The sequence below is a fragment of the Ursus americanus genome, chromosome 19 (assembly GCF_024610735.1).
Source record: "Ursus americanus isolate L20-20 chromosome 19, mUrsAme1.1.p, whole genome shotgun sequence".
NCBI lineage: Eukaryota > Metazoa > Chordata > Mammalia > Carnivora > Ursidae > Ursus > Ursus americanus.
Genome location: NC_142145.1, coordinates 42,032,737 through 42,049,153, shown reverse-complemented (window position 1 = coordinate 42,049,153; position 16,417 = coordinate 42,032,737). Strand labels below are relative to the sequence as shown.

At 39.8% G+C, this 16,417-nt stretch overlaps 1 protein-coding gene across 1 annotated transcript in view; it reads right to left on the bottom strand.

The window, feature by feature from the left end:
• Positions 1-16,417, bottom strand: part of CDH2 (cadherin 2) — a 208,935-nt gene that overhangs the window by 38,747 nt on the left and 153,771 nt on the right. Inside the window, exons 6-9 of the mRNA XM_045781875.2 lie at positions 13,710-13,854; positions 10,739-10,911; positions 2,525-2,662; positions 1,665-1,850 (exon numbers count right to left, since the gene is read on the bottom strand). Coding sequence (XP_045637831.1) covers positions 1,665-1,850; positions 2,525-2,662; positions 10,739-10,911; positions 13,710-13,854 — 642 coding nt within the window. The remainder of the gene's footprint in view (positions 1-1,664; positions 1,851-2,524; positions 2,663-10,738; positions 10,912-13,709; positions 13,855-16,417) is intronic.

The following is a 16,417-nucleotide window of genomic DNA, read 5'->3' as shown; positions in this document are numbered from 1 at the left end:
AAATAATAGTATTTGTAGGTGGAAGGACTCTCTTGTTTTTTTTCCCCTTACTTAGCAAATTAATTTTAGGTATTCTACTGGTCTAGAAGAATCCCTAATCTAAGAACAACACTTTCGATAAAGGCAATGCACAAATAAACCATAATGTAAATATTAACTTCCAAATTTCCATTGAATCCTACTGTCAACAGAAGAGTTACCAGGAGTCAAGTGATCAGACTGGATTTCCATTTCACTCTTGATTTCCCCTGATCACCTTCTAGTGGGGGTGCAGATAAATGTGACTGTGCCGTAAGAATTTGAAACAAAGAGCTTGGCGAGCTCTCATACCCTCATAGGTGGTCTAGGAAGGATTAAGAGGGAAACTAATGAGAAAGCCCCATTATCAGCACACACTGCACCAGTTTCCTACCCTAGACCACCTCCTCAAAACCTTCAAACACAGAGTTTTTTCTTTCACTCTAAAATCACCAATTCAACTTCCCTTTCTCAACCATTTTAAACAAGACAGTAGAGAAGCCAGAAAGTGAAATAGAATTCTTTGAGTCATTTCATTAGCTACGTGAAAAGTCCAGGACATAACATTTATTTATGCTACATGGTAAGAACAAGTCTGTCCTTAAATGCGTATTAAGTATATTCATCGCTCAGAATGATGTTATGACTTCGGCGCTACCTTCCGCATGAGGGTCCACAGCTCGCTGTGCTCACACCACTCCCAGAAGCAGGGCTGGGATTCGAACACAGATGGTTGGGGTCTGGGGCGTGCTTCCCGATCACTAGGCTCTTCGTGCAGAGAAATGTCCAACGCCCGCCTCCTGGGGGAAATTCCCATTTTGCTCACACACATATAAAAGTCTAGGCAACGGACACCTCAGAGCACCTTTCTAGGCCAGACCCACATTTGGGTTCACTTACAAATCAACAGTGTTGGGATGGGAGGCAAGGAAACACATCTCTTCACTGGGGGCTCCAAGGAAGACGTGCTCACTTTAAGGAACGTCTACGTTACAGCCATGTATTTATGACACGTGAAGTTAACATCCCCTTGCTTCCAGCGCTCAGGGTTTGTTTTGTTTTGTTTTTGACAATTAAAGATCAGAAGAACTCATTTCTTGAAGTCTCGAATACAGCACGTAAAAACAGGAGTATATATTCACAACATTTTCAAGATGTAGGCCCTCTTTGTCCCTACTCATCCCATTTTACTTTTGTGAGATTTTCTGGTTTGTTCTCTGAGTCAATACTCAAAGGGCACCTTGACAATAATAGGTGTGGGGCCTCCTTCCTAATAGCTATCAACTGGTGATCAATACTTAGGCCGTGCCATATCACGAACACACCTAACTGCACGGACAGTCCACACGGTGGAGGACCGCCCTGTCTTCAGAATGTTAAAACTGTCCAAAATGATTGAGGCACAATCGTATTCCAGAGACAATGTGAGAACATCTATGTTGGCCTCAACGCAGCCTCAACATAAACTAAACAAAAAACCACAAAACAAATGTGACTCCCCAAAATATATTAATTCCAGATTTAAAGATGTCTGAAAGAAAAAAAAAAAAAACCCTAATATTCAAAAGGAAACGACAGGCTAAGGAGCATGGACTGGTCGATGCAGGGTGCCCGTCAGAGAGATCAGCGGCCCCCGTGGCACTTACTTTGACGACGGTGACTAGGCCGTCATTGCTGTTGGGGTCCGTCTGAATGGCGAAGCGCCCCGTGGGGTCCCCACCGCTGATCCTGTACACGGCGTTCCAGGCCGGCGTGTGGGGCTGGTCCTTGTCGGTCACAGTTAGATTGGCCACTATGACATCTACGCGGTTCTCAGGGACTTCACCATAGAACTACAAGAAAAACAAACCTCGGTCAGAGGAGTGACGCAGACCAGTGAAGGACAGGGCGTCTTGATGACCACACGGCCCTGATTTTACTGCCCATTAAATCTTTATTACCCACACTAAATGAGGGTATCGGTAATGCAGGTAATCACAGCATTTATATTTAACTTTAAAATACTATCACTTTTCTCAGCAGTCAAAATTTCTTCCAAATGTTATAGTTTCATTAATATTAAAATTAGTGTCCATTTGTGAGTATCTGGGTGATGAATGCAGGGCTGGAGAAAAGGACTTGTCTGAGGGAAATAATTTTCCTCAAGAGATAATATTTATGTGCTTGACAGAGTCGCATAAATCAGTCATGTGATATCCGTTCAATTTCATGCACCTGAAAATATTTATAAATATTCTGTTATAACAGCACAAAGTATTTTCGGCCATTTCTTCCAGGTGGCATATTTTAACAACTTTATCAGTGGACTTGGGAGACTAGGAGAAAACAAATTACTTAGGTGCCTCATTTAAAAGTCCTGATGACAGAAAACATCTGCGAGAGTAGTAGCCAGTCCACAATGAGGTTAAGCAAGTTCCACCTCTATTTAATTCATTTATTATTCATGACAAAACTTCTCAGTAATGGACCACAGACTTAAGTTCTGTGAGTGACAGTCTGTACTTACTGTCATGGCAGTAAACTCTGGAGGATTGTCATTGACATCTGTCACCGTGATGACAGCCGTAGCTGTGTTTGAAAGGCCGTATGTGGGATTGCCTTCCATGTCTGTAGCTTGAATTATTAATGTATACTGTTGCACTTTCTAGAAAGACAAAAAGATAACACCTTAGATGAAACTAATTCCTCAAGAAGACATAGCAGTTGTTTTGTAAATAGCTCTTTATTACACACAGAAAGCACAACATCATTCATTCTGATTAACATTGCTTGAAATTCTCCCAAGTGGAGCTGATTTTAACGTGAGAAGCACAGGTCTGGTTCTCGTCTAGAGAGATGCGACTGTATCTTTTCACCTCTACTTGCGGAAAAGATCGCATTGCAGATGTGTGAAATTCACAGAGAAGCCGAGACTTCCATCTGGTCTCAACCTTCCCCTTTCTTCGGAACTTCACAACATTGTGATCCAGCATTCAAGTCGCTGGGTTTGTGTTTACTTTCTACCCAGTTTGGAATACTAAAGACAATGAAAAATCTTGACAGAGTATATATATTTGCTTTCATATATTTCTTTTTACAGAGTACACTTTCTTTTAAGATATTCTCATATATGTTCTCTCTATTATAACAAGGTTAATAGAGTATTTTCTCCTACTTTCCATTAGTACATATGATTCACAACTATATAGGAGAGATATATTCTTAAGTGAAGTTAAAACCTAATTAAAGGGTTTATGTTTAGGACCTTAGTGGTAACTAAGGAACACAGTAGTACTTAATAATTGCATACTCAACAGATTGGCCTAATGCTCATTTTGTCCACATACCTATGAGGGACATAGATACATCTGCATGGAGATGGTTATTACCAAATAGGTATCAATGCTTTTAAATTTCAAACTGAAATTTTTAAATAAATTTATTTATTTATTTGAAAGAGAGAGAGAGAGAAAGAGCAGGGAGAGGCAGGGAGAGGGGAGAGGAAGAGGGAGAGAATCTCAAGCAGACTCTGAGCTGAGCTCAGCCCCTGATGCAGGGCTCGATCTCATGACCCTGGGATCATGACCTGAGCTAAAACCAAGAGTTGGACATCCAATAGACAGAGCCACCCAGGCGTGCCATCCAAATTGAATTTTTAAAAGGGTGAACCAAATTACGTTGCACTATATCCAAGAGAATATCTGGAGACTGTCTGAGAAGTCTATAGCACTAGCTGGCAAATACACTTTATATTAGGACAACCTAACCAGAATGATTTTCTAAAGTCATTTGGAATCTCTGTGGAAATTGGCACAGATAAAAAATATAGATCTTTTTCATAAATGTTAAAACATCCTGAACAACAAAACACACTTCTTCATACAAAAATAAACTGTCACGGAGAAGTACAGTTTTCCCTGATTCTAAATATAGCTAACATTATGAATGGCCATTCTTAAGGGATTTCTGGAGCTTGGCTAGAACAGACACAAATTGTAGCTTTTGATTTAGTTGTTAGTGGGAAGGACAAGGAAGAAGAAATGGGTGGGAGAGAAAAAGCCAAACCCCACACATCTGATTTTAAGTCTCTGTCCACCCAAATGCCAAATTCTAGCAGTTATTTATTCGTCTTCCTAAAAAAAGAAAATACCACTTATTTGAATTAAAAAAAAAAGAAACAAAGGAATAGTGCTAGTTGAGCCGTTTAAATTTTTTCTTAACCCATAACACCTCACCATAATGCTTACTTAGGCTAAAATATTTCTCAATGATTTCCTTTCCCAATCAAGTGTCATTTCAGCTTAATGATCTCATGGTTCGTGAGAGAATTTTGTAGGGCACTCAGTTCAGCTTCTCAGCTGAAAATCATGAAAATAAAAATTTGTTATGACTTTGAAATGCCATTTCTCTTAGCTGTTATTTGCAGAAGCAGACGAACATTTTCAAAAAAAGGAAGTTTTTTGTTGTTGTTGTTGTTGTTGTTAAAGAAGATAAAAAACCCACAGATATTGTATGGAAATATAGCTCTTTGTTAATATCCGCTCTTTAAATTATAATGTCTACTTGAAAATTATATAAGCATAATATATACAATTTTCCACTAAGCTGAAATATGGGGATCAGTAGCTAATATGTGAAATTTCCTACCGCTTCAAGTTAGTCTTCGAATTTTAAGTTACAAAAGAACATTGTTATTTCTAAAATACAATGTCTCTTCAAATAAAAAAAAAAACAACAACTCCGACTTAGTAAATAATATAATCTCCATTTTCAAATGCTTGGTTGGTAAAATGTTCTTACATTTAGTAAGGAAGACATGACAGCCTGTTTCAGACAACCAAACTATTTAGGGCTTCTTGCCTAATTTAGTCCTTGGGCATCTGGTCCCAAATGACTGACATTTAGATTCCATAAGAATTTGACTCCCCATCCTCAATCCCACATCTGATCAAGGGACTTGGCTTAAAAACGTTTCCTTACTTCCTGTTCTAGGTGAGAAAAATCTCCACTCGTCTGTTTGCTGTCAACCCTTCCCTCCCTGTGATTTTCCTATCCTACTTATCAAAGCTCTGTATCACCTTTCACCCACTTACCCTACACCTTGAGCTTCTTCTATCTACTTTCAAATGCCTACCATGACCCTCCAGCACCACTGTGGTGTTTCCCTCAGGCGAGAATGGTGGTTCACAATGGAGGGAATTTCGCCCCTCCCCCCCAAGAGGACATTTGGCCATTCCTGGGACATTTTTGGTTGTCACCATTGGGGGTTGCTACTGACACCTAATGGATGGCCACAGAGGCCAGAGATGCTAAATTATATTTATTTTTATACATAGGACAGGCCCCACAAAAAAGATTTATCCAATCCAATATGTCAATAGTGCCGAGGTTGAGAAACTCTGGGCTTCAGAACCCTTCCCATCACCCTGAGCCTGGCAAACACAAAGCTGGGAAGCCACCTCGGAGATGACTTCAGAAGGTCCTGGAGGCAGAGCTGTTGGACTGTCATGGATACATCTCTATCCCTGTTTCTAGTTTATATGGCTGCTATCAGTCCATACGTCTGTCCTCCCGTTACGTACACACAAACACACGCCCCTCCTCGGGCCCCTGCTTTGTCAGTGTTTGTGTCATTGATATACACCTGATGCCTGACACAGAGTAAGCAAGTGATAAATGCTTTTGACTTGGGGATTGGATGGGTGAATGGATGAGAAGTCTTGGGCCTTGCTTTACATTACAAAAATCATTCCAGGTTTGGGAAAAACCATCTTATTTACATTGTAACTCTTATTTATTCATTGAATCATATACTGGGAGGATAAACGAGCTCAGTTTCCCAAACTACAGTGATTCATGCATCATCTTCCCAACGCCGTCATAGCCTCGTGTTTCTATACCATGAGTCACTTAACATTTATCTTGACATTCACTCCCTTTTAAAAAATTTAATTTGTTGTAGAAGTACTGTAAGGGGAAGACAGCATCACCTGTCATAAATATAACTGTAAAAATAAACACAATATAATCCTCATGCTCCGGCAGTCTCTACTTGATGAAGTAGCATGTGAAGACTTGTGGTCTCAAGTTTTCTCTAGAGGCTTCCCTACACCTATCAAGTAAAATCCTCACACCTGTGCACCACGCTTCTGAAACACTGAACTAAAGATATGCACGAATGAAGAAGTGAGAGCATTCGGTCATTCATTCATTCAGTTTGGCACACATTTAATGTTCGTCTACCAGATGTCGTTGTAGTATTTACTTGGATAAAATAATGAATGACTCCACAGATGGCCTTGATATCCTTAAGTGATGGAGGCAGACATTAATGGTTCACAGGAACAACTGTACGAGGCCCCTGTAGTAAGAGTTGGCAGGAGTGATGCAGGGACTTTCAGGAGGGGCATCCCTATCAGTCCTCAAAGTCTGGAAGAATGAATGCAAGAGACATTGTGGAGGTAAACTGAGAGGAACCTGGTAACTGAATTTATCAGTGGATGCATGGCAGTGCAAGGAAAAGGCATGTAGACCATGATTTTGGGAGACTACGGAGATGGCACTGGTCACGTGAAATGGGAAATGGATCAGGAATTCCAGATGGAGGGAGATGATAGGTTGCTTTTGGATGCACTGGGTTAGGCGACGGACAATTACGTAATAAGGTCATGAGAACTCAGAAGATAAGCACAGGTTTGGGACCCTGTTCAAATTCTTAAATGCGAAGCCCCAGTTCCCTCATCCGTGAAATGGGGCTGATGGTACCATCTACCTTGTATGTCTGGAGTCTAAAAATTTTTTGAATGCTTACTGAATGCTGACATTGTTCTAAGGGCCTTGATAAGAAAAAAAAATAACATTTTTTGAGACTGAGTACTAACTATGTGCCACTCATACTGCTAAGCACTGTACATCATCTTATTCAGTCCTCACAATAATCTCATAGGGCAGGTGGATTTTTTTTTTAAATCCTCATTTTCCAGATAAGGAGACCAAGGCTTAGGGAGGCAAGGAAGCTTGCCCACTGACACCCAGCCAAAAGTGGTAGAGACAAGATTTGAACCCAGGTCTCTCTGAGTCCAGAGTCTGTAGTGTTAATTGCTCCGCTGTATTAGTGCCCCCCTAGAAAGTGAGAATACGTGCATGATGAGGGTGCATCCTGAGTGGGGTAGGCAGGCACAGAGCCAAACAGCAAGATGAGGAGGGACGGGAAGCTGAGCATGAGTGTGGGCTGTCCTTTCAAGGAGTATGGTGTTGGGAAGGAGAAAATCGCATAATGTGGACATTTCTTCAGGGTTCCTATTCAGGGTAAAAAGGAGCAACATCAGCCTCACCAAATATTGAGAACAAGAAGGCAGATACAATGTCTATGGGACATAGTCTTTGCCCATCTCTGGGAATGCAGAGAGTACTGGGGGTGCCCAGGGAGGGGTTGGGGACTGGCTCTTGGAGAGTGAGGGTCACCCTGCTCTAAAGAGATGGGAAAGGAAATCTTCACGCAGACGAAACCACAGGAACAGAAGGTTTGTACAAGGAGTTGCATGTGGTTATATGATGTTGGACATCATTGATCCTCAACGAGAAGCAAGGAATCCCAGAAGGTTAGACCAAAGAAGGCTTTGGGACCAACGTCACAAGAGGGGTTTGGAGTGCCATGTTAAAGAACTCTGACATCATCCTACAGGTTGTGGAGAGTCATTTTACCACAGGGGAGACTCAGCATGTTTACAGATTATAAAGATACTTGTGGGGTTGTAGAAGGGAACCTGTAGAGAAGGGAAGACCAACACAGTGGAACACAGGCGTACATGGAGCCAAGAGCCCAATGGAAAGGATCAGTGGGCTTGGAAAACAGGAAGTATCATTCTTTCTTTGCCATGAGAAAACGATGCTGAGGGGCCAAAGTGATAGGGCCCACCCAGTAGACTCTGCGGCTGGATTTATGATGGCGACGGGGGAAAACAATGGCCAATATTTATCGGACACAGTGCTGAATGCTTTATGCCTTGTGTTCCATCACCCTTACAACCATCCCATGAGGGAGGTAATATTTTTATCCCCATTCACAGATGTGGGAACCAAGGTTTCAGGTTAAAACCCCGAAGGTCAGATAGCCCATAACAGGCAGTCCCAGGATTTACACCTGCTGAAGCAGAGGGCAAGTCATCAGTAGTCCTACCGAAAAGGGCAGGAGATGGACGTTAAGGGAAAGGGGTGGAGAAAAGAAATGCCAGGAAGAGGCACTGCCAAGTAACACAACCCGAAGAATTGGTACTTTTCTAAACCTACTGATTAAAGTAAAATAAGAAACGGAATCTCAGTAAACATTTCAATGATTAGGAGTTCAGTCACTTGTAGGTGTCATATATCCTGGGAGAACGACAACCAAAATTACTTTTGACAGAAAGAAAACTGTGAATTCTAATAGAAATAAAAGAATCTCAGGCCTGCACGAGGCCTGAAGAAGTCAGAGTAATTTATCCCTGGCCTCAGGCAGAATTACCATAAACCATCCGAGATAGATACATTTTTTTTCCGTTAAATGACTTTCAGAAAAGGAAGGTTTTCCATAACTTTCCCTAGTAACTCATTGTTGTGTTTAATAATTTCACTGTCAAGAAGCTATTTCTCACACATGATTCTATCGTTTCTAATCCGTTTCCACATTCATTTCCTCAGGGGTGGGGCACAATGGCTTCGGTTCCCTGCAAAATAAACTTAACCATGATTAGGGTACGACTTCAGGCTTTCATCCTCTAAACGAAATGCAGTCACTCTGGTTTTTAAATATGGCTGGTCTGCTTTCGTAAAACCATCTATCTCACTGCCTCTTTCTTGTCCTGAAATAGCCAGACTCAATGCGATGAGAAGACTGCTTGTGCAAACATAATGAAGCCCTATCTCTGTATCTCATGAGAGTGTGAATGAAAGAGAAATACTCGTGTTGGGGGATGAGCTATATGCCTACACCGTATGTGAGCAACCAGGCACTCAAGAGAGAATGTTAAAAAATACCCCCTCTTCTCAAACAAAATATGCACGTATGCTGAGCTTGTGGGCATTTAAGAACTGCCCTTCATACGATAGTGGAAGAGGTGAAAAGACATACTTGTTCCAAGTATCACTGAACGAAAAAGTACTATTGCAAACGCTAAATTTCAACTATCTATCTCCAACACGGAATATTCCTGGAAAAAGAATCGGTGACACCCAGAAGTTAATAGGTACAATGTTATAGGCACACATCTAACTCCTAAGTAAGGCTCTCAGCGCAGTTCGGTTGTGAATAAAGTAATCTTGATTTGTTCGTACGACTTTATTAAAGTGCTTCTAGCACTATCTTCGGTATATAATTAATTGCAATAGTAATGTTTTCTTCGATCCAATCCAAGTGGACGCTACTGAGGCAAATAAAGCGTCATAAAAACCAACTCCTAAACTCCTTGTCAATAATATTTATTACTGTAGGTATAATGTTTCCTTTTGACAAACATAAGCTGAGGTCTCATTATTATAAAAGCTGGCTCAGCCAGAAATCTACAAAGCACAAATGTCTCTGAGTTAGCACTTTGATAATTCACTCACACAATGATTACTGATGGTCAACAATGACCTTGAGAATCTCTTCAGAAAATGGTGAGAACAGCACAGAGAAAGAGTGTAAAAGATTCATTAGGGACAGGGTTTTTGGGAAAGGATGTAAGTGGGGCTTAAACTGAAACATGAAGAAATCGAAGGTTCAAGAGCAAGAAAAAGGTGCAAGGCATTCCTGGTGAAAGGAATCACATGAACAAAAACACAGAGGTGTGTCTGAGGACCGTGGGTGGAGGTCTGTCACAGTGAGATGAGCACTGGGAATTCACTGACATGCCCATCCCCTCTCAGACTGTGACACTACATGGTATTTCAACGCTGTCAACATTTTATGCCTTTCAACAAAAATTAGGCCGGAAGTCTGTTTTTCTCCATTTATAACTTCAAAGGCTTGTCAGTGGAATTAATACCATTGCTGGTCTTCAAACCTGTTATAAGTAAGTTAGTCTTAGAGTTAAGGGGCAAGTTCTAATTAAGGAGATCATCTCTTTTTACTAACCCAGGTTATCCAGAGAGGCTACAAAACACCTCAGCAAACATGTTATTTGTAGCCTCTTAAAAACATGACTGTTGGGGCACCTGGCTGGTGCGGTCGGTTGAGCATCTGACCCTCGGTTTTGGCTCGGGTCGTGATCTCAGGGTCAGGGGATCGAGCCCCACATGGGGCTCCATGCTCAGTGCACAGACTGCTTGAGACTCTCTCTCTCTCCCTCTCCCTCTGCCCCTCCCCAGGCCCTCACCCCTAAAATAAATATATAAATCTTAAAAGCACTATGACTGTTAAAAATTATCCTAAAGTTTTGTACACATTATTTGGGCACGGTTTTTCATTTAATTCCTCACGAAAACCTTTGAACGTAAGGGAAAACTGAGAAAATGCCAAGAATTTTAAAAATTAGATACCAGATGTATCTAATTAACTTAGTCAGTTACGCACTAAATATTACATGGACCAGCAATGATTTATCCAGTGTGCATACAGCATTGAACCAATTCGAAGTTCGGTGGAAAACAGTATAACAAGATCTCTTTAAAAAGTTGATGTAGAGTGATACTGTTGATGTATTATTACCTGGAGATAAACTGCATGTGATACCGTGTACCTTTAAGATTAAAGACAAATTCAAGTAGTTTTTGGTTGGCTTACTTCTCTATCAAGTCCCGCTGCCACTGTGATAATATCACCAGTCTCGTTGTTGATTGTAAACATGTTGGGCGAAGGGGTGCTTGGAGCCTGGGACAGGATTCTGTACCTCAACATCCCATTTAGGGCATTCGGATCATCAGCATCAATCGCAGTGACCGTCATCACGTACGTTCCTAGACACAGCGCACATGAAAATGAATGGTCACCCTGCACGTCAGGGTCTTCTAAATAGATACACCTAGAAGGTCTATTTGCCTTACGGATCAATCTTAATTTCACTTTTTAAAAACAAACATTTAGTCATTTAGATGTAATTGAAAATGCTCCTGATAAGAACAGTACCCCCTTTAAAAAGTATAAAACATGGCTTAGATACTTGAAAGGAAAATTATTAAAAATGTATACATTTGTAAAGACTCGTTTTTTCCATAACTTAGAAGATAAGCTCACTATACAACTCAAAGAAAGGATCGCATCAGACCTTTATTTATGTAAACTGCGAATAATAACGTAGATACCGTTGGCAACATATTTTGTGGTCACGGATACTTTCCTCTGTTACACAATAACATCGAAAATGACATGCTGAGCATGATTCTTCTCAATGCCTAAGTCACTTTCTGGAAGTAAGCTGTGTGCATAATGATACACACTCCATTTACTCAGGTCATAAGGACTCATTCCATGCATTACTGTTTTGGTACATTGAATAGGGGTTTGGCATTGTGGTTCGTTATTTCCTAGGAGATTACAAGAGCACTGTAACAAACTCAGGGACTTCAATTTATTAGGTATTTTGGAAAGGAAGTCTACAAAGCATCAGAATAAAATAAGTTCAAACTAGCTACACAGACTGTGTAATTTAGAAGTAGAGAGAAAAGTAGTTACTATTTAGGCAGGTTTGTTGTGTGAGATATTTGTAAGAACCAGGATATAAAATGTTGCATCTCTAACTTAACCTTTTTCATGAGTGTTCTAAGCTCAGTTCTACTTTAGAACATCTCCATGCTACAATTTTGCCCCAGAATTCATGAAGGCTTGATCATGTTGTTCAAATCTCTTTCCTGAGCTTGCCCCTTTGAGTGAGACACTTTGGGTTATGTGTTCACTCTACACCCTTCTTTTGTTTTTACTTCATTGTGCATGTGCTTGCTTCCTTGGCTTTTATTCTTCTCCCTACTAGAATGTAAACTCCAGTAGGACAGGTTCGGGTTACGGTTAGGAACTAGTGTGTCACTGCTGTACCCACAGGGCCAAGCACACGGTGCAGACTCTATAGAACGTTTGCCATACGAACAAATGAACGGCTAAAACAAAAACGTATATTCCGGAATGTTGAACCAAAATACAGATTACAACGCAGTTTAATTCAAGATCCTTACAGAACGATTACAGGAAATACATGCATGAAACGTCTTTAGTTCTTACGAACATTGAGTCTTTTATTTCTGGGAGGCTTTAATGGAAATTCATGATCAAATGCATAATAAATATGTCTTTAATGGTTTATTTTTGATAATTTTCGTGAAGCAGTACTTTAAATAAAATTAGAAACAACAGAGGAACAAATGAAACAATGATTAAAGAAACAAAAAAAAATTATTTCCCCAAGTAAAAAATCTTTATCTTCATTTATCTTTAGAATATGTGTATAGGGCTTGTGTTCTAGTAAGGATATGTTTCATATTCTTCGATTTTATAGTATTTTGAAATACCAAAGAAAGCTACTCTGGAATGTGACTCAGAAGCAGCCACAGATGGCTGAACTTCCCGCACAGCCCTGTCCTCCCCCTCCGGTTCCCCTCACCCCCACCTCTACTTCCTCTCTGAGGATATAGACAGGTACATTTGGACCAAGAAAAAGTGCCAACTTAAGGCATATGTGGCTAGATCTATAAATTGGCGTATGCATAAGGGAGCTATTGGTATAAACTGGTAGAGGTGACAAAAGTAATATGTAGCACTATTTTAAATGTTGAGGCTCTTTTAAATACAAAATAACAATAATAATAACAACATAGCTAATTAAATCTTTCAACACCAAATCATCCCAGGAAGGCTGGTGAAACGCTCTCTTCTTTTCCCATCTCTCTACCTGCTGGTTTTCTTGTCCACTAGTTTTTCAAACTAAATTGGCCTTCCTAGCCTTGCTCTTCTGACATCTACAGTGTTTTCAGGACAGGAGTCTAAAATTGTAGTCAAACATCACTGCGCAATGGTGAGAGGCTTTGGCAGCTCCTGTTTCCAGGCTAGGACCCTTTCCATGGCACTAGTTTAAAAATGTGGCTGCCTGGGCGCCTGGGTAGCGCAGTCGTTAGGCGGCTGCCTTCGGCTCAGGGCGGGATCCTGGCGTTCCGGGATCGAGCCCCACATCAGGCTCCTCCGCTGGGAGCCTGCTTCTTCCTCTCCCACTCCCCTGCTGCGTTCCCTCTCTCGCTGGCTGTCTCTCTGTCACATAAATAAATAAAATCTTTAAAAAAAAATGTGGTTTGCAAAAGACATTAGGGTCATCCTGAAGTAAATATCCAGTGTAACCACAGCTGTCTCCAAGCCCCGTCTCTGCGTTTGGCTCTACCTAGGTATTGAATACCTAGTACCTTTCAGACTCTCCAGTTGAGTTTTACTTGCTGCTCCGACTAATATGATGGAATGCGTACTTTATGAACAGAAAGCCCCTCGTCTTCCAGTGCTCACTTTTTGCCAACCTGACTTTACCAACCGCAGCACAACGAGAGGATCCCGTTACAGAATCAGAGACCCTAGTGTATACTTTTTCAAAAGCGGGAAGTGGTATTTTTCTGTTTTCTCTCTTCAGTTGGTTATTTCCTGTTACGTTCTTTTTTTCCCTAAAATCATTTCTCATGAAAGAGAGTAACACCAAAAGGCTCACATGATTTCTCCTTCTCTTGCTTATAACCAGTGCTGAATACATGGCATTTCCTGAATCTCTGATTATTACATTGAAACTTACCGGGCTTTGACCCCTCAGGGACTGTCCCATTCCAAACCTGGTGTAAGAACTCTGGTCTGTTATCGTTCATATCAATAACATTGATGACAATGTCAATAGGGTTCTCCACTTGATTTCCATTAATATCCACCGCATGTGCCCTCAACTGCAAAAATAATTAGAAAACAAAACTATTTAACAGATTGATGTCTCAAGTGAGAAGATAAAATATACAATCACCATGTTACCAAAATAGCAATGGAGAAACAGAGAAACTGAAGAAAAAGCTACTCTCCCCATCAAAATTTAAGTTAGCCAGGGGCACCTGGGTGGCTCATTCTGTTAAGCGTCTGACTCTTGATTTCGGCTCAGGTCCTGATCTCAGGGTCCTGGGACTGAGCCCTGTGTCAGGCTCCCCACTGGTCATGGAGTCTACTTCAGATTCTCTCTCTCCCTCTGTCCCCCACCAAAATAAATAAATAAAACCTTAAAAAAAAATTTAAGTTAGCCAAATTTGATGTGATTAGGACAGATAGAGTAGCAAAAAGCCAACACTTACTATTTGCTAGGCATTGTACTCAGTTTTATGGATTTTAACTCATTTGATCCATATACAAGAGTGAGGCAGAAATGATAAGCTCTTGAATGAAGAAACTGAGCTTCAGAAAAGCTAAGTAACTTTGACAGAGCCCATATCCAAAGCCAGTTCTGCCCAGTTTCCAAATCCTTTTGCTAAATCCATACATAGCAGTCAGGGTAATTAAACATGTACTGAGCACAGAGTAGTCGTAGAGATTAAAAGAACAGAAGAGAACTTACAATTAAGTGTGCGTAGAGAATTTTGACACTAGGTGCGTTTTTTTTTTAACTGTAAAAGTCACTCATAAACAATAAAAGTGTGTGAGTATGTAAAACAGCTGTTCCTCTCCCCAGCTTGATTTCTCAGTTTTACAGATATTCTAAAAATTTTATCTTTTTTTTCTTTTTTAAATAAATATAGTCACTCAGCTAGTCTTGGCAGAATATCCTCAAAATCTTTTAATGCCATGCATTGAGATCCATTACATTCTTTTCAGTAGCTGTGTAGTGTTCCGTTGAATCGCTTCTTTTTAATGGGAATGCTTCTGTGGTTTCCCTGCTAAGTATGATGCTGGCTGTTGGTTTCTGTTGGATATCGCTTCATCAAGTTAAAGAAGCAGCTACATATCCTCCCCCATTTTTTTAATTTAGAGGTTACTTAACACATGAAACAATGTAAATTTTATTACTGCCTTTCAACAGCTCTAACATAATCCTTTTTTCCTTCCCTTATTTAATATATTACATATTAATAAATCTTCACACTGAAACATCCTTGCAATTCGATAATTGATTCTATTTTTCTTTTTTATGAGTACCGCTCTTTTCTGCACTGGCAGTAAGAATCTGAAGAGCAAGAATTTACCCCAGATTGACCTGAAACTATTTATTTCCTGGTTTTAACCACAGGAGTTCAGATAATGAGCCTTCATACAGGAAGCATTATTTAGAATTTTTGTATTGATATTATTTATATTCATAAATTCGAGACTAGTCTAATTAGAGACTGGCCTATCGGGTGCTATCTTTATCAAGTTTCCCTATTATGGAGATTTTGTCTTTATGAAAGGTTTGGAAGTTTTACTTCTTTCTTTATGCTTTAGAACAACATAAAAAGCACTAGCATTACATGTTCCTGAAGGATTAAAGAAAACCTGGTTGAAGAAACAATCAAGTCCTTGGAAGAACGGAGAGTTGAGTAGTACACAAGAGAGAAAACAGTTTTAAATTTTTTTTTTTAATTTTTACAACCAAAGTGGGGCTCGAACTCATGACCCCAAAATCAGAAGTTGGATACTCTACAGACTGAGCCAGCCAGTCATCACCCTCCCTTTTTATGGAATAACTTTCATTTTATTTTTTTAAGCTCTATATCCAATATGGGGCTTGAACTCAAGACCACGAGATCAAGAGTCACATGTGCTACCCACTGAGCCAGCCAGGCACCCCTTGAAAACGTTTGAAAATTTCTCCTATATTTATTCGTCTGTTTAGATCTACAGGAGTCTTGCTCTACCACATATCAATATTTTAACAATTTTCAAAACTTCAATAATTTAAAAAGTTTCTACAAGTGCAAAAATTCAACAAATACGTTATTGTGCAAAATAAGAAATCTAAAAACAAACACATGCATACGTAGAATAAAAAGCTTTGAATGACTAAATATCAGTGATAAACCACTGGGAATACTAATTCAATACACGGGACAACTGGCTATCTATAAAGGAAAAACAAAGTGGATCCATATACCTCTCTCCTTTTAGTAAAATAAAGTCCACAGAGGTTAAAAATATAGATGCAGAAATAAATAAATAAATAAATAAATAAATAAATAAATAAATACATACATACATACATACATACATACATACAACAGATAAAACTGGGGAGATTAGAATCTTGGGGTAGAGTAGGGTTTTCTAACCATCTCTAAAACCAGACTGTATGATAAAATTGAAAAACACAATTAATTTTACAATGCAAAAACTAGAGTAGGGTAAAAATTATTAACGAAGTTTAAAAGCAAACAACAAAAGAGGAAAATATGTGACAAATTCAACGTTAACATCCCTAATAGATGAGGTTGTTAACAGTAAGAATGAAAGGTAAACAAACCCAAAGAAAATTCAACAGAGAGGGGCGCCTGG